The sequence below is a fragment of the Propithecus coquereli genome, unplaced genomic scaffold (assembly GCF_000956105.1).
Source record: "Propithecus coquereli isolate 6110/MARCELLA unplaced genomic scaffold, Pcoq_1.0 Scaffold355, whole genome shotgun sequence".
Lineage (NCBI taxonomy): Eukaryota > Metazoa > Chordata > Mammalia > Primates > Indriidae > Propithecus > Propithecus coquereli.
The window spans coordinates 532,268-554,171 of NW_012149230.1; the positions used below are offsets into that span (position 1 = coordinate 532,268).

The 21,904-nt window shown below is 45.6% G+C and overlaps 1 protein-coding gene across 1 annotated transcript in view; it reads left to right on the forward strand.

The window, feature by feature from the left end:
• Positions 1-21,904, forward strand: part of LOC105816075 (F-box/WD repeat-containing protein 10-like) — a 55,644-nt gene that overhangs the window by 6,818 nt on the left and 26,922 nt on the right. Inside the window, exons 2-12 of the mRNA XM_012651390.1 lie at positions 724-819; positions 1,567-1,800; positions 3,852-4,020; positions 4,493-4,585; positions 8,058-8,639; positions 8,877-8,898; positions 14,647-15,155; positions 16,973-17,137; positions 18,096-18,296; positions 18,389-18,516; positions 19,284-19,432. Of these exons, the coding sequence (XP_012506844.1) occupies positions 724-819; positions 1,567-1,800; positions 3,852-4,020; positions 4,493-4,585; positions 8,058-8,639; positions 8,877-8,898; positions 14,647-15,155; positions 16,973-17,137; positions 18,096-18,296; positions 18,389-18,516; positions 19,284-19,432 (2,348 nt within the window). The remainder of the gene's footprint in view (positions 1-723; positions 820-1,566; positions 1,801-3,851; positions 4,021-4,492; positions 4,586-8,057; positions 8,640-8,876; positions 8,899-14,646; positions 15,156-16,972; positions 17,138-18,095; positions 18,297-18,388; positions 18,517-19,283; positions 19,433-21,904) is intronic.

Here is a 21,904-nt window from a genome sequence, read left to right on the forward strand (position 1 = left end):
TGGTCAGAAGCACAGAAGCAGCTGGACTTTCCACTGGCATCTGAAGGGGGCGGTCTTGTGGGACTGAGCCCTGACCTGTGGGCCAAGCAGGTAGTGCCAGAGTTGAGTCAAAGCTTAGGGCACCCGGCTGGTGTCAGTGAATCGCTTGGTGCAGGACACAAAACCCGCACGTTTTGATCACGAAAGTGTTGTGTGGTGAGTGTGAGTGCAAGAAAAAGAAAGTGTGTTTTTCCTATACATGAGTAAATTTGTCCTAAGGCTCAACTGGTAGATAAAATACTGGGTTTCCCACCTGGCCGCCTGGCTCTAGCCTGTCATCATTGTGACGCTGTTCTGAGGACCCAGGCTCAACTCCACTGATGAACCTGGATAAGTGGCTTGATGTTATCATCTATGAAATGGGGATAATAATAATTTTTACCTAGTGTGGGTATGGTAAGGATGATGTGAGGCAATCCATATAATGCTTTGAAATGATGGCCAGCACAGTGGACATTCTCAGTGCATTTCGGCAAATTTATGCTGCCTTCAGCCCTGGGAGTGAGCTGGCTCACCGCCGGTGCCGTGTGCCTCCAGGCTGGCTTCTGACAGCAGCTTCAGAGGTCACGCTCCTTCCCAGACACGAAGGGCAGAGACCTCAAGGATGGAAAGTGCCTTTTTCCTTGGGACCCTCTGTGTGCTTGGGGCTCCTTCCTCCCTAACTCTCTCCTTTCTGCTTCTTAGGCTGAACTTCGGTGCACCCAGTTAGACCTGGAGCGGAAGCTCAAGTTGAATGAAAATGCCATCGCCAGGCTCCAAGCCAACCATAAATCTGTTCTGGTAAGGCTGGTCTGGGACATCTGTTGGCTTCAGCACCCCTGGCTGCCACTCCAGGGTCAGCCAGGCCCATCTGGGGTTGTGGGACACGGGGCTGCAGGCCCAGCCTCCATGTCTATAGGTTCCTTGGGGTTCCTCAGCAAGTGAGAATTTGGTACCATTGGCTCACTTTGATACCTCGATACCAAGATTTGTTATACAATTAACTTAAATTTCCATACTGCCAAGCGATTTGCTTTTTAACAATATACAAGGAACCAAGACTAGTCCTGTAAGAACAGCATTCCATTCTGTATAAATATGCTCATTCCTGCAATTGCTTGCATGCCGTGGTTGTCTACACGCACCCTAAACATTTTGTGGCAACTCTGTGCCTGGTAGAGACACTGTAATCTTCGATGTGCTTCTGGCTCTGATAGACTCAGTGGTCAGTTTCATCAGGCATAATGAAATGCTAAGAAAACTAATTCATGCTACTGATTTGTACCAAAAAGCCAAATTAGTAATTTGCTTCTTGAAATATGACTATCAAGTATACTGAATATATGTATTGTCCCTGTAGGAAAATCAATTTCAGAAACTTGATTAACAGTCCCAGACTGTCAGAGCTGGAAGAAATCTCAGAGGCCATGTAGTCATCCACTTTCTCATCAAATGGATGAGGAGACTTATGTTTCTGCATGTTGAGTGTTGATAAGGTTGGATGCCTCACTGACAGGTGCTTGGCTGTCTCCTACCCCATCCCTGCAGATGTCAGTGTCAGAGGTAAGAGCGGTGGCCGAAGAGCAGTTTGGGGAACTCCTTGCTGCTGTGAGGAAGGCCCAGGCTGACGTGATGCTCTTCTTGGAGGAGAAGGAGCAAGCTGCTCTGAGCCAGGCCAACGGCATCAAGACGCACCTAGAGTACCGCAGTGCAGAGATGGTGAAGAGCAGGGAGGAGCTGGAGAGGATAGCTGCCATCAGCAACACCGTCCTGTTCCTGGAGGTACGGGGCGGGCAGGGGGAGCAGGGGGAGCAGGGCTCACCCCGCTAGGCTGTGACAGATCTGCGAATGGCAAATCTGCTCTTTGACACATGGGATACACAGGGAACTGTGGGAACAGAGGGCAGATCTGAATTCAGCAGAGTACAGGAGGGTTAGGGAGGGAGGACTGCTCAGAGCAAGGAAGCTTGAAGCAGGTCCTGGAAGATGAACCAGGTTCAGGGTGCAGTATGCTCCAGGTAAGGGGAACAGCATATGCAAAGGCTCAGAGGTTTAAGAACACACGGCTGACGTGGGGAGCCAAGGCGCTTTCACAAGGGTGGAGCACAGGATGCGGGGAGCATAGCACTGGGAGATGAGGCCAGGCAGGCATCTGGCTGCGAAGAGTGTGATGAAAGCAGGTAAGCGTGTTTTGTAAACTGCTCTGGTGTCGTGGTAGGTTGGTGGTATGGAGAGGCTTGCCTGGCAGGGATGACACTGGAGCGCTGCTGCTTTTCAGAAAGCGCTGTGTGCTGGGGCAATTGAGGAAGGGTCAACAGAGGAGGTGGAACTTTTCATTACAATTTATCATTATATATTAAGCCATAGGCCATCAGAGCCAGATCTTGCAGGAAAGGAACACTAGTGCGGGGGTAAATTCTGTCATCCTGGATCTGTCACTAAACTGCCGTGCAGGTTTTAGGAAGTCACTTAACCTCTTTGGGTCTCAAATTTCTCAGTTACCAACAAGCAGGTTGGTGTAAACAATTTATAGGGTTCCTTCTAAGTTTTAATATTCCAAAATACAAATAATTTTTCTCACTTGCATTTTTGAAAATATTCCCTTCTGGTTATAACAGACATAAATGTTTGTCATGAAAAAACTTGGAAAATACAGAATGAGCAGAAAAAAATCACCCACAATCCCAGCACTCAAAGACAGTCATAGTTTTAATGAGTAAGAGAAAGAGAAGCAGAGAAAGCTACACAAAAACACTGACTGTATCTTGCTTTCTGTCAGTTTAGTTGCTTTTCAATAGCACAAAATAAAAGAATAAATATTTGGCTTCCTGTGTCACAAGTTTCTCCCAAGATCTCCTACTTAAAGAAGTATATAAATAATTTCTCTTTGTTTTCTTTTCTCCTTTTGTAACTTTATTTTTAACATAAAAACTTTAATATGTATAAAATAGATTTTATTTATTTATTTTGGTGAAAGATAACTTGTTTTCTCCCAAATCGTTAGTCAATCAAAACAATAACATTTATCAAATAATTCATTCTTTCCCCCGCTGATTTAAAATGCTACTTTTGACAGGTACAGTACAAATCTATATACAACATTAACATTTGATTTAGCTTTCTCTCTTATCAACTCTCTGCTTTGGACTTCCATGGCTCTATCTAACCATTTTGGGATAAAAATGGTTTTCTTCACTGAGTTTTCTGCTATTTAATGCTTCAATTGAGTCTGAATTTTGACACTGTGTTATGCCTCAAAGCAATCTTTCCTGATCACCACATTGTTTTGAAATTTAAGTGGCTTCATGTGATTATTTATGTGAAAACACTTTCCAAACTCTCAAGCACAGAACAAGAATTACAGAAAATTATGCATTGGATTGAATTAATAAGGAAAAGGCAGCATTCCTGCCCGAGGTCTTGTTTGTGGATCTTCAGATACTGCAATCAGCTCCTCAGTTCCTTGCCACACCATGGCTCGTGTTTAAATTATCCAAAACAATTAAAAAGAAAATTTTAAAAAGGGCTTAGAAAATGAACAGAGCAGGAATGTTCTTATTCTTTGGTCTCCAGTCTGGGCTGTGCATTGGAGCTATTTGTGGACGTCCAATGTCTTTCAATTTTTTAAAAGACCGCTTTTCTTAGGGTCTAGCAGCATAGAAAAGTGCTTTCTACCTAGTCAGACCCTGAGCTGAACACTTTCCATACACTCTTTGTGAAGGACACATAACTGTCAGCCAGTCGTACAGATGTAGAAAGAGCCATACTGAGGAGAGCAGCTAATTTAAGAAACACAGAAACCACAGCAAGTGCTGCCGTTGCCTTCCCTGCAGGAGTACTGCCAGCTGAAGAACACGGAGGACAGCGACGCCTTCCCCAGCGTTTACATAGGCCTGAAGGACAAACTCTCGGGCATCCGCAAGGTCATCACGGACTCCACTGTACACTTAATCCAGTTGCTGCAGAACTATAAGGGAAAGCTCCAGGAGTTTGCCAAGGAAGGTGAGAGGCTTTCTGGGCCCTGAGCCTTGGTGGGTGTGTCTCTACCAGTGATTGACAGGGAGGCGAGAGTGGCCAGAGGAGGGAGGGTGAAATCAGGGGAACGTGTCATTTCCAAAGCCATCCTTCAGATAGGCCATGACGAAGAGGCCCTCATCTTGATGCTTTTATTTTACAAGTAAGACCAAGAGAAGGTAAATTGGTCACATCATGTAACTGGCTGGCATTTCCAGGGCTAGCTCCTCAGGTTGCTGATGCTTGTACTTTTAAGTGAAATCCAAGTCAGTCTGGGATCTTTTTCAGCAGATTTTGCCTCATGAGGGAAATGTCCTTCAACATGCTTCCCTGAGACATTACCAGGCTCCAGCCCTTTCCTGCCCCAGGAAGCCCAGAGAAGGGTTGCTGGGAAGTCCTCCTTCTCTCATTCTCCTGACGACCTGGGCAGGTGTGCATTCCTAACTGTCTGATTTTCTAGAGGAATATGACATCAGGACTCAAGTGTCTGCTGTTCAGCGCAAATATCGGACTTCGAAACCTGAGCCCAGCACCAGGGAACAGTTCCTCCAATGTAAGTCACCAGCAACTTCCCCTTCCCTGTTTGTTGATGTCAGCATAATGCTTTGCTGAAGCAAGAACCACCATCTCTCATGTAGGTTTCAGGTTCTTGCAACCTCGTGTCTATCCCTAAATGATAGGGTTCTAAAAATGCAATTAAAAAGTTTTTTTAACTTTTCATTTTGAAATAATTTAAAACTTACAAAAATATTACAGAAATAGGACAAAGAATTCCCACATACCTTTCACTCAGCTTTTCCAAATGTTAGCACTTTATATAACTACAATACCTTGATGAAAACCAGGGAATTAACATTGCTACAATGCTATTAACTAATCTACAGAACTGATTCAGGTTTCACCAAATGTTCTACCATGTTCCTTTTTCTTGCCCAAAGTTCAATCCAGGATCACAGATGTTTCCATGTCTCCTTAGTCCCCTCCATTCGGGGTCGGTCCCTCAGTCTTTGTCTTTCATGACCTTGGTACTTTGAAGAATTCTGGCCAGATGGTTCATTTTGAAGTCTGGCTTGGCCAGAATTGCATAATACATTGTCCTATCATTATGTGGTATTGACCTGGTCTGTTAGCATTTTAAAAAACACTGTACAGTTGACCCTTGAATAATGCAGGGGTTAGGGGTATTGATTCCCTGTGCAGTCGAGAATGCACACGCAACTTCTGACTTCCCCCAAGCTTAATACTATATATAGTAATAGCCTACTGTTGACCTGAAGCCTTACTGATAACATAGTCAACACATATTTTCTATTATATGTATTATAAACTTTATTCTTACAATGAAGTCAGTCAGAGAAAAGAAAATGTTAAAAAAATCATAATAGAAAATATATTTACTATTCATTAAGTGGAAGTGGATCATCACAAAGGCCTTCATCCTCATCATCTTCCCATTGAGTAGGCTGAGGGGGAGGGGTTGGTCTTGCTGTCTCGGGGGTGGCAGAGGCAGAAGAAAATTCAGGCATAAGCAGACATGCACATTTTAAACCCATGTTCTTCGAGGGTCAACTGTATTTCTAATCAATACTTCATTACAGAATAAGTTCAAGAGATCTGTCGTACAACATGGTGACTATAGTTAAATAACAATGTGATGTATACTTGAAAATTGCTTACAGTAGATTTTAAGTGTCCTTACTACACACAAAAAATAAGTATGTGAGGTAATGCATATGTTAAGTAGCCTGATTTAGCCATTCCACAATGCATCCATATTTCAAAACATCATGTTGTACACCATAAACATACATAATTTTTATCTGTCAAATAAATTAAATTAAAAACATACTTCATCATAGTCAACACATCTATGAGGTTTCATCTCCTAGTAGAGGAAAGACTGGCATCTATGTAGTTCATGCTCATTTTTATGACGTCTTTTTGGAACACTGAACCCTGCTTCTGCCTGATTTCTGGGGCTGACCACTGGCCAACTAACTCGCAGGCCGCCTTTTCCTCTGGTTATGACGTGGGGCTGCAGGTTGCCATGACTACCGCCTGTTCTTGCCACAGCTCCTACTTTCTCCCAGGCTCTCTTGGCCCCCACACAGTTTCCTTCCTTCCTTCCTGCTTCCCGACAGAAGCACATCTGTATTTTACAGAGAGACATAGTTAATACAAGAACCTAAGTACCCTTTATTCTTAATATTAAAATAAAAATTAAACATATCTTTTTATAATCCATCTTCTTTTGCGTTACAAGTATCTTTTTTCACTCATGATATTAATTTTTCTCTTGTTAATATTATTATGAACTCTTGACCTTTTATCAACTCAGATTGTTTCAACTGTCCAGGTTCTGTGGCTCCAACTGCCAACCTGACCAGTGGGAGCCACTTTCAAGCTGGCTCTTCTTCCTGGAATGGTGACATTCTGCCCTCGACATTGTTAAAAGTATCATTGCTTTCTGGCGCTAACAATGTTCCAGACCCCTTAACGTTTCCTTTTCCCAAGACATAGAGTCACCTACTCTCCAAGGAGTACTGGATCCCCTTAGATGAGAAGAATATTGTTGTTCCAAATCTGTGTGCTAAGAATTGCCAAAAGAGTCGGTTGTGAGCAAAAGTGCCACCACTGTGCTATTGGGCCACTTTTAGTAACATGGAGCTTCAGACTATGTGCCTTATTTTCCCTTTCACCGTATTAGATTGTATGTTCTTCTTTTCTTCCAGGGCGTGTTCTTATTGACCACTAAGAATTTCTCTTATCTGGACAAAAAGAAGTTTGGAAAACTCTGGGTTAAACTGGGAGAACTTTTTAAATTACAAGATTTTAAAAATAACTTTTAAAATGCTAATTCATTTAGGAAGTATATACTGAGCATCTTCTCTGAGCTAGAGCCCCAGGAGAGTCCCATGAAAAATGTGGAGCTTATAGATTAGAAGGAGGACAAGCATGAAGCAAACACATGTGTGAATTTATTATTACAAAGGGTGATGAGTACCGTGAAGTTTAAAAAGCCAGAGTGCTCTGAGAGAGTGATTTCAAAGTCACAGAGGGCCTCTCGGAGGACACGAATGCTCAGCCACAGCCTGACATCAGTAGGAATCACCCAGACTCAGAGCAGGGCAACAGTCACATCGTGGAGGGGACAGGCTGTGCTGAAGCCCCAAAGTGGGGTGAGTGTTGAGCAGGTCTGAGCTCAGGGACACTGGGACGTGGTGATCCAGGGGAAGACAGTGGGCGACACAGGCAAGCGCCAGCCGTGCAGGGCCTTATCCTAGGAGGAGGGGCAACTTGATTCACCTTAGCCTATGAAACAAGCACCGTGGCTCCGTCCTGGAGAGGGATTTGAAGGAGGGTGAGAGAGGGCAGCACCACCAGTCGGAGCCTGTTGCACGAGTCCAGGCGAGACTGGTGGCACCTTAGCTGGGGACTGAGGCACAGGCTGGAGAGAAGTGGCAGCATCTACAGGACTTGCTGCTGCCTGTGTGTGTGGGAGGGATGGGGGTGAAGAGGAGGGCAGAAGAAATGTCAAAAACGACTTTGAGTTTGACTTGAGCAACTGGGTGCATGGAGACGCTATTGTTCTCTGGGGTCAGGAAGAGAATATGAGGGCATGTTTGAGAGTTCACCATGCTAAATATTGGTCAAATATTTTTAAAAATGGATGAACCAATCAAATATGGGTCTATGAGTACCTACTTCCCTAAATCCTTGCCAACACTGGGTAGCATGGTGCCTGGCTTTCAACACCTATTCGTTGAATGAGTAAATTAATTTATTTCTTGATTCAGTTCACCAAATAATACAGTAAACATCAAGCAATGTGAGCTTCAGAAAGGAAGGCAGCAGAGAGTAACTTGTGTTTTGTTTTCTGTGTTCATTCACCTGGGGGAACAGCATCCAGGGTAAATAGATGGATGTTTTCTCACACATGCTTTGGAGGCTGGCAGGGTTTGAAGTCTTCTGTCTGATCAGCTGTCAGTTGCTGAAATACTCTCCTGCCTTCTGTATCTCCTCAGACGCGCATGACATCACGTTTGACCCAGACACGGCACACAGGTATCTCCGGCTGCAGGAGGACAACCGCAAGGTCACCAACACCTCGCCCTGGGAGCATCCGTACCCGGACCTGCCCAGCAGGTTCACACACTGGCGGCAGGTGCTGTCCCAGCAGAGTCTGTTCCTGCACAGGTACTATTTCGAGGTAGAGGTCTCCGGGGCAGGCACCTACGTCGGCCTCACCTGCAAAGGCATCGACCGGAAAGGGGAGGAGCGCAATAGCTGCATTTCCGGAAACGACTTCTCCTGGAGCCTGCAGTGGAATGGGAAGGAGTTCACGGCCTGGCACAGTGACACCGAGACCCCGCTTAAAGCCAGCCCTTTCCGGAGGCTCGGAATCTACGTCGACTTCCCAGGAGGGACCCTTTCCTTCTACGGCGTGGAGTACGATGCCATGACTCTGGTTCACAAGTTTGACTGCAAGTTTTCAGAGCCAGTCTATGCTGCCTTCTGGCTTTCCAAGAAGGAAAACACCATCCGGATTGCGGATCTGGGAGAGGAACCCGAGAAGCCAGCACCATCTGCAGTGGAGGCTGCTGCCTAGACTCCAGGATCCATATCCCAGACCTCTGCTAACCACAATGACCGGGCAGCAGCTTGCATTTTAAGGGTGACTTGGGGACAGAAGCATCTGCCAGTGGTAGCTGGCTTTGGAAATCATGTGTGGCTGTGAAGAGGGGAAGGTTATCTGGCTGCTCTTTTTTTCGCTTCGTGCAACGCTGTCCTCTATATGTTTGTAGTAATTGTTAGGTGCTGACGTCTCCCTTATCATCTTCTAGTGATAGTGTCCTGTCTGCTCAGGTGAATGTCACACTGTGCCCAGAAATAATAACCAGGAGTTTTCAGAGTGGCTGAAAAGATTGTAGAGTCATCCCAATAAATTCCTAACTTAATTGTGTGTTTCCTATGTGCCAGCCGCTGTTCTGAGTGCTTGCTGCACATTAACTCACTCAGTCCTCACAGCAGACCCACAGGGTAGATGCTTCTGCCATCCCCACTTTGCAGATGGAAAAACCATGGTCCAGGGTGGTTAGCTAACTTCCTTAAGGTCACTCTGGTCACGCAGTGAGTGAGTGGCAGAGCTGGGATTCAAAGTTGGGCAGGCTCATACTGAACTCTTTACCTACTGCACCATCTTGCCTTCCTCAGGAGATGACGGACATTGTATATAAGGGAATAAACTACGTGGTGAACTACATGACGGAGAAACAGAGCACCTTGAACCCACCTCTTAGAGCATGCAAATCCCTTTGCACATGCCGTATCTGACTCGGCCGTCCCACCGGCGCTGGCTGAGAGCCCACTGCCTCACACATCTGTTCATTCTGTTTTGGGACAGCAAGGATTAGAAGAAATGTCTTTAATGCAGTGCAAGTTTTAGTCCCTGTGACCTCTGAGAGGGGTCTGTCTCCTCTCCTCAAGTCACCTGGATATGTGGACCTGTCTGATTTCTCATTCAAAGGACAGTTCTTCAAGTGTTTGAGGACAGCTCTCAGGCCCCCCAGGGAGATATTCTTGTTTTCACGCTACATTTTCCTACTTTCCTTCATGGTCCTTTTCCCCCACTGGTCACCTCATTCTCCTTTCCACAAATAAGCTCCCTAAGATTAATGGTGAACATTTGTCAAACCTTGAGGAAAATGACAAACTGTCTTTAAACGGGTCTCTGAGGCCATAACCTGAAGGCCTGGTGCAATTCACCAGAAATAGAACTTCTGGGTCTTCTCCTAGGACCTGTGCCAAGGCGAATCTCTTCTTCTTCGACTAGTCCGATGGGCCCATGTCAAGAGTATGTGACTTTAGCATTGCTTGACTTGTTTCCAGAGACTCTGTCCCATGTTTGTATCTAAGGATATAGACGGTGTGGGATTTAAAAGTTTTTTTTTTTACTTTAATTTCATCACATCATCACCGCATGCTGAGATAGTTTAAGTTCATGATTCTGCATCCAGTATATTAGATGTCCTTCCTAGCCTAGTGTCACCTGCAGGATTGGCAACTCTTCTTAAGTCTTAATCTTGTTGATAAAAATATTGATGAAGGTAGGGCCAAATCCAGAACTTTACAGCACTCAGTCGACAGCTTCTGGGTTTAGTTATACACACGCTGTGCATGGGTAGAACCGTGTGATAATGTAGCCCCCACCTTTTTGCACCTTTATCCACTGGACATGATGAAAGACTTTTTGATGGCAGAAGTCAAAATACACTATATTTGAGTTTCTTTGATCTTACCTGTCTAATAATGCTTTCAAAAGAGAAAATGAAGTCAGCTTGGCCTGCCTGTTTTTTTTTTAAATTTTTTTTAGAGACAGGGTCTGGCTGTGTCGCCCAGGCTGGAGTGCAGTGGCCTGATCACAGCTCACTGCAGCCTTGAACTTCTGTGCTCAAGCGATCCTCCTGAATAGCTAGGACTACAGGCATGCATCACCATGCCCAGTGGGATCTTGCTATGCTGCCCAGGCTGGTCTTGAACTCCTGACCTCAAGTGATCCTCCCACCTCAGCCTCCCAAAGTGCTGGGATTACAGGTGTGAGCCACTGCACCTGGCAGGCCTACCTTGTTTTTATAGAACCCCTGTGGGTTTTGGGTACTTGTCACTCCTTTTCAAAATGATCACAAAATATTTGATAAACCATTTTAGAATTCTGCTGTGGGCTACTGTCAAGTTTACTAGTCTGTTATTTCTAGAATCTACCTTGATTTTTAAAAAATCAAGATGATTTTGCCTGTTCCCATCTTCTAATATTTTTCTTAGTTTCTCAAAGATTCCTGCCTGATTTGCAGTCACGTTGGTAAGTAGTGTCAGTGTCCTGACATGTAATTTGTTTAGGCCAGAACACTGGATCTCATATAAAAGAAACCATTTAGGTGTCTCCTTACCTGTCTTAAAGTTTATTTTCCTGTTAGCTTTTTTTTTTTGTCTATTAGTTTTCAGGTTCAAGACCTTTCTTCTTGATATAAAAGATCAAGGCAAAAATAAGAGTTGGGCATAATTGCTTTTTTCTGTCATGTCTTCAAGCAATGAGTATCTCTTTTTTTCTTTCCCTTGGTCTGAAAACTGAAAATTGCCTAAAACAAATAAAAAAACTAAGGAAAGAAAAGCAGAGAACAAAGGCCTATTTTATATTCTCTGGCATTTTCCCTAGCTGTGTGAGTGTGTGCCACTCTTTTGTTTTTACCTACCCTTATCTCCTCTTCCGTTATGCAGACTTATTAAATAAACACAATAAAACTAAATTAAACAAAAACCTGAACTCATCAAGAGCTTGCTTTGGTGCCAGATGGTTTGGTTCCATGACCAGACCATTTGGGATTGCAGAGTCACAATGTAATCTTAACCACTACATGATTTATTCTTGTCTCAACTTTTTGAAATCCAAGCACGTAAGGCATTCTCTTCCAGGGGTCTTATGAGTTCTGGATAAATCCCCACATTCATGATGAAATGATGAGATAGCAATATTGGCCCAACCTGGAGCCCTTATCTTGTCAACCTGGCTCAGTATGTGTTTGGAATGACTGTCCTCAAATCAAGTCAATTCAACATCTGTGGCATTTATAACGTATAAACCGCTGTGCTAGGTACTAAGATAGAGTAACCCAGAAGATAACTAGCTGTGTCTTTGGATGACAAGAAGATGATTTAAATTGAAGGGAAAAGTGTTCATACGTGAAGAGCCAAATAGGAATCTACTATTAGAGACAATGACAGATGAGGCGATACATGAAATGGATTGCTCATTTCCGTGTCCTGGTGTGCTGCCTTATTTTCTCAGGCCATCTTCAGGGCCTGAGTTCTATATTGTCATCACTGACCAACGTCCCCTGCTCTGGGAGCCACCACCGCAGCCCCTTTCGCTACAGCCGGGAGATGGAAGAAGAGGCAGTGTGCACATTTCCCGCTTCCAGCTCCCTCAGATTTCGGCGCCAGCTCCCCTCCCTCTGTTCCTGTGATTAGACATCTGGGTGGCTGGGCAGGAGACCCTTGCAGGGAGGTCCACCGTGCCACATGCCCCTCATATCCACATTCAGGGGACACTGGCTGTGTCAGGCTCAGGCAGAGTGCTGGCCACCCTGGGTTTGGGGGCCGGCCCAGTTTTTATCTCTGTTTCAGGCTTGCTCTGTAGGCTTGTTGAGAAGATCTCAGGGTCTCCCAGAAGGAGGGAGGCAGGTACTGGCAAAGAAAAGGGAGCAGCAGTCATTTCACAAGGACCGAGGTCAGTACAGCAGTGGTTGGTCATTTGAGGTAACAATCCTTTCCCCCAAATTCATAACTTAAGGCGTGACCCTGATGAGTACCTGAAAAAATGTGTGTGTGTGCGCGTGTGCGCGCTCACCCATGATTTTACTGTCTCATATAAAAAAATAATTTTCAAAAATCCTACCGAGCCATCCAGCCAAACTGCAAATAACACCCCAGGCATCTCCGAGGTGTTGAGCGATAGGAGCTCCGTGTTTGCAGCCTTTTCAAACAGAAGTGTGCTCTCCAGAAGGTCCTGTACAAACCGTCAGCCTTTCTTCAGACCGCTCCTCCTTTCCTCCTGCTGCTCCCCCTCTGTCTTCCCTTCAGTCGTCAAAAGCTTAATTTTGAAGTGAAACTTTATTTTCCCACAGGACGCTCCAGGCTTTATGCCGCGATGTTAAGGCGATCCGGTAGGTTTTGTGGGTCGGGCTGCTGGTCTCTGCCCTGACATTTCTCATTTAATCTTTGCAGCCCTGTAAGGTAGATGCTATTTCTCTATTTTCTGGAATGATGACAACACTAGCCGCTCAGAGAGGTTATGTAACTTGCTCAGGGTCACTCAGTAATATGTTGTGAAAGAATTAAGTAATTTGTGCTTATTTCTAATACGAAGCTACTTTCACAGATTTTGAGACATGAGCAAAGCTTACTTCTGTGATTCTCAAAAATGGCTTTCTGGCTAGCAGCATCAGTGTGGGAACGTGTCAGAAATGCACGTTCTCAGGGTCCCAGCCCAGAGCTACTGAGTCAGGAACTCTGGGGGTGGGGCCCAGCAGGAGTAGCTGTCACGCTCACCAATATTTATGAATGGAATCTTCACACCACAGCACCCGCAGGGTAGGGACTAGCATGTCTTCTACAGATCAGGCAATGGGGGGTGGGAGAGGATTGAATTGCTTGTCCGAAGTCACACAGCTAGTGAGAAGCAGTGATGAGATTCGAGCTAATCTCTCTCTCTCTGACCGCAAGTTTGTGCCCCTCCGTGGGACCGTAGTTGGTACTCAAACCTGGAATAAAGACTGAGCTGGGTGCATCAAACTGTGTCCTTTATGTATGTCAGCCTCACAGATTAACAGCTGGGTTTATATGAACCTTTAAAAACAAGCTACTTGTATTATGTGTCTATTAGCAATAAAAAATAATAAAAAGCAAGATACTTCTAGCTTGTGGCACTTCTGGGGGTAATATGCCCCCCCTTACATATTCAAAAGTCTGCCTTGGGCCTTCCTTCTCCTTGCCACCCTCCTTTGTCTGGCCTTCCTGAAGAATTAGATGTTAACCTTCTGTGCGACTGCCATTGCCAATCATCCCCCATCCCTGCGATGACCTCCACTGCCTTCCTCTCTTTGTGCCTGGTCTTCAGACATGGGCACTAGGAAGGATGCAGTATTGCAAATCTTTTGGTTTTATCTGGAGTAATAATAATAATAATAACAATAGCAGCAACAATTACTCAAATATATCAGTATTTTATCTAATCCTAGGAGGTAGCTACAATTTTTATCATCTCCCTTCATCTGCTCCATCCTCCTACATATGGTGAAGACGCTGAGGCTCAGAGTGGCCAGGTGTCCTGCTCAGTACCACACAGCTTCTAAGTACTAGAGTCAAGGGTTGAACCTAGTCTTGTCTGAAGTAGGAGAATTGTCTCAGAGTGCCTTAGAAATTCTTTTTCTGGGCTGCCCAACATTTGCATGGGTATTTTGGCTGCAGTGAAATTGCTGGCCAGTGTTCAGAAGCAGTTAAATAACTTTCTGTTTTTACTTGGATGTTGACTTCAGAAAATGAATATAAAGATACTCAGGATCATTGGGCTAGCCACCTCATAACTGAACAGCTGTAAACATAAGAAGTTTACATCTTATTTTATATTCATGAATATTTAAGCCTCATTAATAACAACAACAATTGAAGCTCAACACCAGGCTCTACAATATATTGTACATTTTTTCTTTAAAAGGAGTCCACATGTTACTTAAATTTGACTAAGAGCATTCTTGTTGTTCTAGAAATGAGATGACCAGCTCTTTCAGAATATACAGCAACTGCCTCCGCGTACGTGGCGCCAGGCTTAGGAGATTTACGGTAAAGTCTTGTTTCCAAGGAGGTCGGTACAGAAAGCCAGACTTCTATTGGCAGTTTCCGGGAGACACACACTTTCCATCCATTGCAGCAGTTTACTTTTTCTCCAGGAGATGTTTATAATAGAAAAGGCTCAGTTTGGGTATTTATCCTTCTCCCCTGTTCCCCGGGTGTTTGCTGGAGTTGCAAATGGGCAAGGCTAACATGAGCTGGTTGTCTCAGGATCATGGAAAACCTGGAGTCGAGGCTCAAGAATGCCCTGTACTTTCGCTGTGAGAAGGGAAACGATTCTGTCCCCGTGTGCCAGAAGTGTGAGACGTGTGTCTTGGCGTGGAAGATCTTCTCTACCAAAGAGTGGTTCCGGAGGATCAACGAGATATCGCAGACGAAGTTTCTAGTTAGCATTCTGCGGCAGTTAAATAGCTTATATTTGTTACACTATTTCCAAAATATCCTTCAGGCCACAGAGGGGAAGGATTTCATCTATAGCAGGTCCCGGATCCACCTCAGCAAGAAGGAGGGGAAAACCGTGAGGTCCTCCTTGAACCAAATGTTGGATAAAACCGTAGAACAGAAGATGAAGGAGATGTTGTGCTGGTTTGGGAACAGCACCCACCAGACTAAGGCCAATTACACTCTCTTGCTTCTGCAGATGTGCGACCCCAAATTGCTGCTCACTGCTGCCAATGTGATCAGAGTCCTGTTTCTGAGAGAGCAGAGTAATATCTCAGGTAAACAAGGGCCCACAAAGACCGCAGAGCAAGACCTCAGGAGCCTGCAGGGAACTGTAGGTGTGGACAAGCTCAGGTAGATGGGGAGTGTCCAGAATGCAGCACAGGGTTCTTTGAGCTGACACCTTGTTCTGACACCTGATCCTGTTTACCAAAGGAGAAACTGAGGAATGTAACTTCCTTTGAGAAACTAAAATGGCAAATGTAGGAGGAAATACTGGACTTTTAAATGTCAAGCATTTAAAATGGATTTTTGTGTTCGTTAGACCGAGAAATGTCTGGTCCCTGCTTCTGACCACTTAATTCCGGTGTTGTTCCTGCTTTAGGGACTGGACTGGGCTTCAGAGGACAGTAAGGGGGAAGCTGCTAAATTGTTTTGCCTTCAGCTGTCCTGCCCAGGAACCAGGCTAAGAGGTCAAACCTTGGGGATTTTTTTTTTTTCATTCACTCCACCATATTCCTTGCTTACGCATAAAATCAAACCTTGGAGTAGAGTTTCTCCAAGGCTGGAGATAGCTAAAGGACCACATACCTCTAGGGTGGCAGTTCTCAAACTGTAGCTTGTATGGGATCTCCAGGAGGGCTTGTTAAAACACAGACTTCTGGGCTCCTCCCCCAGAGCTTCTGACTCAGCAGGTCTGAGGTGGGTCCCAGGATTCTTTATTTCTAACAAGTTTCCAGCTGATGCTGATGTGGCTGGTCTGGGGAACCTCACTTTGAGAATCACTGGTTTAGGGTGTTAGTGAGAGAATCTTGGAAACGTCTGGCCAGCTGGTTCAGGGAAGCAAAAGAAACCAGAAGGGAGGCCGGAGACTTTCGATCAGGAGGGGTCCGGGAGGGGGAGGTCCCGGTGGAGAAGGGCAGGTGCAGGTGGGGGTGGGAGGAGGCTGGGAGGTGGCGCCCTGTGGAGGAGTTTCAGAGTTTGGGCTCTTAAAGGTGCATAATTCCTATCGCCAGTGAGACTTGAGTTTTGGTCACATTTGTAGACTAATGGAATCCTAAAGAATTTTAAAACTAGATGATCTAGGAAGTGATTCGATTGCAATATATGTCACTTGACTTCTTTAGTGTGTCAGGGATATAAGGATAATATAGAATAAAGACCTGGTAAAAAAAAAATTAGAGAATCCTAGGGTGTCAAAACTATAAATTAGATTAGAAAGCAACTAGTCCAATTCCTTAATTTTATAGATAAGGAGGCCAAAGTTCTGGGAATCTGAGGGATTGGCTTAGGTCACCCAGCAAGTGGGCTGAAAACCAGGATCTCCTCCGGAGCACCGTGCCACGCTCCCCAGGGGGAGGGCCTGGTGTACACACGTGACGCGCTCCTTGCTTCCTCTTAAAGGCCTCATCATGCACCGTAGGAATGGACTATTTATCTTGGAGTTGTGTAAGTCCTGTTACAGGTTGTAGCAACCTTCCTCTTTTCCTAGGGAAGACTCTCTTTAAAAACTTAAATTTTCTAATGTGACTCAAGGGAAGTTATTTCTGTCATTAAAGAAATTCAGCAAGAGCTTCCAAAAAGCAGTCCCTCTTGAAGCTCCTGCCCACGACTCTCTCTCCTTGTATTAAATATTAATATATAAAGCTCTAATACATTTTGCATTGGAAATAGGCTGAAAGTCAAACAGGGGGCCTGCTGAGATCTTTGCATACAAACTCAGAGGCCCCAAATAAAAACAAACATAACTGCCCTGTTCCGTTTTGTGTATATTTTAAGAAAAGGAAGGAAAAATAAAACCATTTCTCTCCACCTCATTTTCCTCCACACACCTGCTTTTTAAAGAGCAATTTCGTCTTGGTCTTTTGCTTTTCAGGGTTTGATCAAGATTCTACCAATGTGTATTTTTTATCCGAAAGAACGTACAGCCCCACCTCTGAGACCTCACATGTCTATTGGGCAGCTAGAACTCAGCAGACACCCTTTCCTTTGTCCAAAGCCTCAAGAAGTGAAAATGCACAGGGGAGAGCATCAAATCCTGGTGAGTGAGCTCGTAGCAAGGAAGCCCATGTATGTGAGATTGGGAAGTCCCGGTGGAGTCAGAGGGGCTGGCAGGACAGTAGCATCTGGGCATGGTGGATTTTGGAAACTCACATTCATGTAGCACCTACAATGTGTTGGGCTCTTTGATATTTTTTTCCTCTTCTAATGCTTACAGCTGGTAAGGGGAGAAGCAAGGATTAAAATTGGTCGGTATACTCTAAAGCCCATGTTTCACCTAGAGACACTTGAAAACAGAGATCAGAAAGGAAACTATGGGGGGGGGGTTCCTTTGAAGTCCTCCTGCCCCAGGCCACAACCCATCACCAAGCCCCTGTGCTCTGGCATGGTGGGCAGCTCTAGAATCCAACCCATCAGCGACTATTTTTGTAGCATTGGATTCAGTCTTGAGGAGGGAAGAAAAACAGTGGGGAATTAGATCCCTGAACTCCAGGCCCTCCTAAGTTGGGTTCTGAAGCGAGAAATATACATGAAATATCATAGGAAACACAATATACCAGAGGAAATATCATAGGAAACACAAAGCATAGATTCTAAAACATTTTTTTATGGGAAATTTCAAATTTCAGAAGTAGATAGAAAAGTACGAGAACCACCCAAATAACCATCACCCAGCTTCAACAGTGACCAACATTTTACTACTTTTATTTCATTCATCCCGCCTTTTGTGTTATAAATTGTTTACAATTTTTTCTTTTTGGGATATTTTCAAGAAAATTCCAGACATGATGCCATTTTAGACTTTGCTAATATAGATGTCTCCTTGAGCTGAGAAGCTTCTATTGTCATGTAGACAAAGAGGTGACAGAAATCCAGTGGCCTAAGGGTAGACTCTGATGAGCTTTATTTGGGGGAGAGCTTTTGGCAAGGACTTGTTCTTGGCCTGGAGTTACGACAGTGACAACTCAACCATGTATCTTTCTCTGACTTCATCCTAGAGGGACAGTGGAAGAGTTCGCTGCAGTGTATTTCGGAGATGAATAGGCTATTTTCTGGGAAAGTGAACATTGCCAAGCCTGGGTACGACCCCTGTAATCTGTTGGTTGACCTGGAAGAGGTCAAGGACCTGTCTTCTGCGTTCAGCAAATACCGAGACTTCATCCGTTACCTGCCCATCCACCTCTCCAAGTACATTTTAAGTATGTTGGGATGTACTAGAGGTTTCTAAGACATCTCCCATCTTGGCCCAGTTCTGGGGTTTCTGGGTCCATCTTTGTTTTTTTTCCTCCAGGATTGCTAGATAGAAACACCTTGAACAAGTGTGCTTCCGTGAGCCAGCAGTGGGCCGCCGTGGCTCAGCAGGTCAGGATGGACATGTCATCACAGAACTTCGTTCAGAACCAGATTTCTGTCTTGCAGGTACTTCCTGGCTGGAAGGGGAGCACCTGGAGACCCGCCTCACTTCCATGTTGAGGCTGGCCTGACTTTCCGTCTCCCTGGCAGACCCTGGCTGGCCTCCTGCTCCACATCGGGGGCTCCTTAGGCTTCCGCAGTCCCTTGCTTTTGGTCTGGACTCCTGTCCGTCACCAATTTACTCTCTCGTCAGTGCGGCCAGCGGGGACAACACGCACAGAAACTCACCAGGAGCAGAGAGGGAGGCCCTTTCCAAAACCTCACAAAACAGGGAAATGTTTTGCCCCCAGGGAGTTTTATTGCAGCTTATGCAATCAGAAAGCCATAAGTATGTTTCTGCGTCAGCCTCACATGGTACATAGATGTTTACAAGGCCACAAAGTATATTTTTAGGTTAAAAGGTAATTTTCCTCCAGATAGTAATCATCTCCAGCATTTTTACTTTAGTTTCTTGCTGGAAGTCTTACCCTAAGCCGTGGGTTCTTGGTAGCTTGGATTTTTTCCCAGTAGAGACAGAAGACAGAGGACGAGAAGCAGCAGGTGCAGTGAGGCTGGCCGTAGTCTGGAAGCTGCCGCCCATCTCCTGCTGGTCACCTGCAGGCATTCGGTGTTCCTCCTCCTCGAATCAGTCTGCACACACTGTGGCACAGCTGGCCGGGCCGGGCCTTCCTTCCTTAGCCAGGGCTTACCCATCGTTCAGATTTTGCCAAGAGCTAGTTTTTCCCTTCCTCCTAGAGAATGGAACCAAGAGCAGCCATTTTCTGTTTTTCCAGGGGTCCTACACCAGGGGAATAGATCCTAATTACGCCAACAGGCTGCCTGTCCCAGTCCCTAAAGTGGTGGATGATGGGAAGCGTGTGCGTGCGAAAAGCCAGAAATGGAAGCCGAGAACGAAGGTGGGTTCCCGCAGCAGCTGGGGCAGGTGGCTGTGGGTGTCCCATTCTTAGTGGCCATTGAAGGCTGAAGTTCAGACTCAGCTCTTGAATAAGGACAGAGGACCATGGCTGGTAACATTCCCTAAGGGAGACCAGAGTTCTTCCGGATTGCCACTGACTTGCAAGTCACTTCCTCTTCTTAGGCCTTGGTTTCCTCGTCTGTTGAATGAGCGGGTGATCTGGTTGTCCTCTCGGGTTCTTCCTTACTTCAAACCCCATTGCCATGTTCTGAGTCCACAGCCCCAGGTCACTTAGTGGAGAATTCCAGGCCAGGAGCCACGCTGGCCACAGCTGGGCTTCCCTTCAACACTCTCAGCCCTGCCTCTGGGAGCAGTAGGTGTGCGTGGCTCGTGGCTCAGGAACAAGGATACGTGGGGAGGGCCAGGGCTGGTCCTGAATGTCCAGGGCCTGGAATGAGTTCAGCTTCCTCATCTCTCACTTCCAGGTTCCTTTTTGTTCCAGGATAGGAGAGAGTTAATTAACTGTAGCCCTCCCCACCAATCTTGGGCAGTGATGAAGAAGGGTAATTGGAAGGCTCTTGGGCTCTGTGCCTTGCCTATGCAGGCATGGTAGTTACTGCTAAAACCATTACATTCCTGCCTGCTCCTCTCTGCTCAAGGTCCCTCTATTTCAAAGTCTATTCAACTGGGCCAAAAACGACAGGAAATGAGGAATGATCTGACTGTAGCTCCCCATAAGGAAGTTGTATGTTATAAATTAGAATTTGAGAAATAAAAGCGTCCAGAGAGACCATGTAGCCCATGTAGACAGACATGTCGGGGGGCAGACAGGTCACACAAGGGAGGAGTGGGCGGCGTGGGCAGTGGAGGGTGGCGAGCTGTGCTGTGATGAACTGGAGAGTTTACTCCGCGTCTGAACAGCCAGTTGCTATTCGGCTCCTGCTACTTATTGCCTTGGGGTACTGAGGACCTGCCAGATAATCTGAGCCTTCAAGAGAAGATAGAAATCTAAACTATCACATGAAATCTCTTTTCCTAAATGCTGGCAACCAAATAAAAGCATTTTATAAAACTACATGGGCCAAAAAAAAGCACATTTGTGAATCTCATTTGACCCGCAATTTTTCATCCCTGAGCTGGTCCATTCACCCATTTTATAGATAAAGCAACTGAGGCTCAGAGAGGTCAAGATCTCCCCACTGGTTGAGTGATAAAGGCATGATTTGAATGCAGACCTGCTCTTTCCTAGTCTGTTGCTCTATTAAGTGTGAGAAAATAAATGCCCTTCTTCCTTGGGCGAAGTAGTTAGTAATGGCCCAACAACGAGGACTACTCAGACAGTGTTTGATATTCTGGGAATGTGTAAGTTAAGAAGAGGAAGAGAAACAGGTGAAGCAGTATGCAGACTGGAAGAGAACAGCGAGACTAAGCAGTTACAGGGTCTCCGAAGGTGGATGTGAGTGCTCTGAGGGGTGCCAATGGCCGTGAGCACAAGTGGCATGGTGCCGACCGCTTTGCAGACACTATTTTCTTGACACTCACTTTAGGTCAAGGAGGATCTTCACTCCTGGTTTATGGATGTGGAAATTAAGGTTATGATGTTGGGAAACTTGCCCATGGTCTCATAGCTGGTCAGTGGCAGAGCTGGGATTTGAACCCAGGTCTTTTCCCTCCCAATGACTCCGTCATGTGGCTTCTAGGGCTCACAAAACTTAGGAGACGAGCAAGGACCAGGGAATCCCGCCTGGGCCAGGAGAAGCCGGGGAAGCCTGGTTGAATTCAAGCCAGTTTATGGGACGCTGCCCGGACACTGGAGGGGAGGCAGGTTGGCGGATTCCTCCGGGGGCCGACTTTTTGGTGGGCATCGCTATTTGGTCAAAGATTTAGGAGGAGAGTGAGCACAGGAGAGGGGGCATCAGCGAAGAGTCTAAAGGCATGGAGAAGGCTAAGGTTTTAGAAGGAGACTTCACAGGAGAGGTCCCGGGAGGACTCTGGGCTGCAAACACGATGCTGTGGGCTTCTTGGCTTTCCCGATAAACTCATTCTGCTTTTCCCCCCTGCCATTCTAGTGTGACTATTATTTCCTGTTTTTTGAGGGTGGCGTATGGCTGGGAAGAAAAGTGGAACTGGGAGTCCAATTCAGTCATCTATGCCAGAATTTAGCATGCCTGGCATGCCTTAATTGCTCAGAAAGTGTGGGATGGAGGAAGGAGGGAAGGAGGGAAGGAAGGAAGAAAAAAGGAAGGAAGGAAGGAAGGAAAAAAGCAAAGAAGGAAGAAAGGAAAGAGGGAAGGTAGTAGGAAGGAAGGAAGGAAGGTAGAAGGAAGGATGGATGGATTGATTGGGAAGCAGAGGAAAGCACCCCTGTCGAGGCTTGATAACATTTATTTTCCTTCCCTGAGACACCTCATCTGTAAACTGATGAGAACATGTGGGGCAAGTGACCTACTTTGTGAGGCAGCTGCAAGGACAAATGACAGTTGTAGAAGTATGAAAACT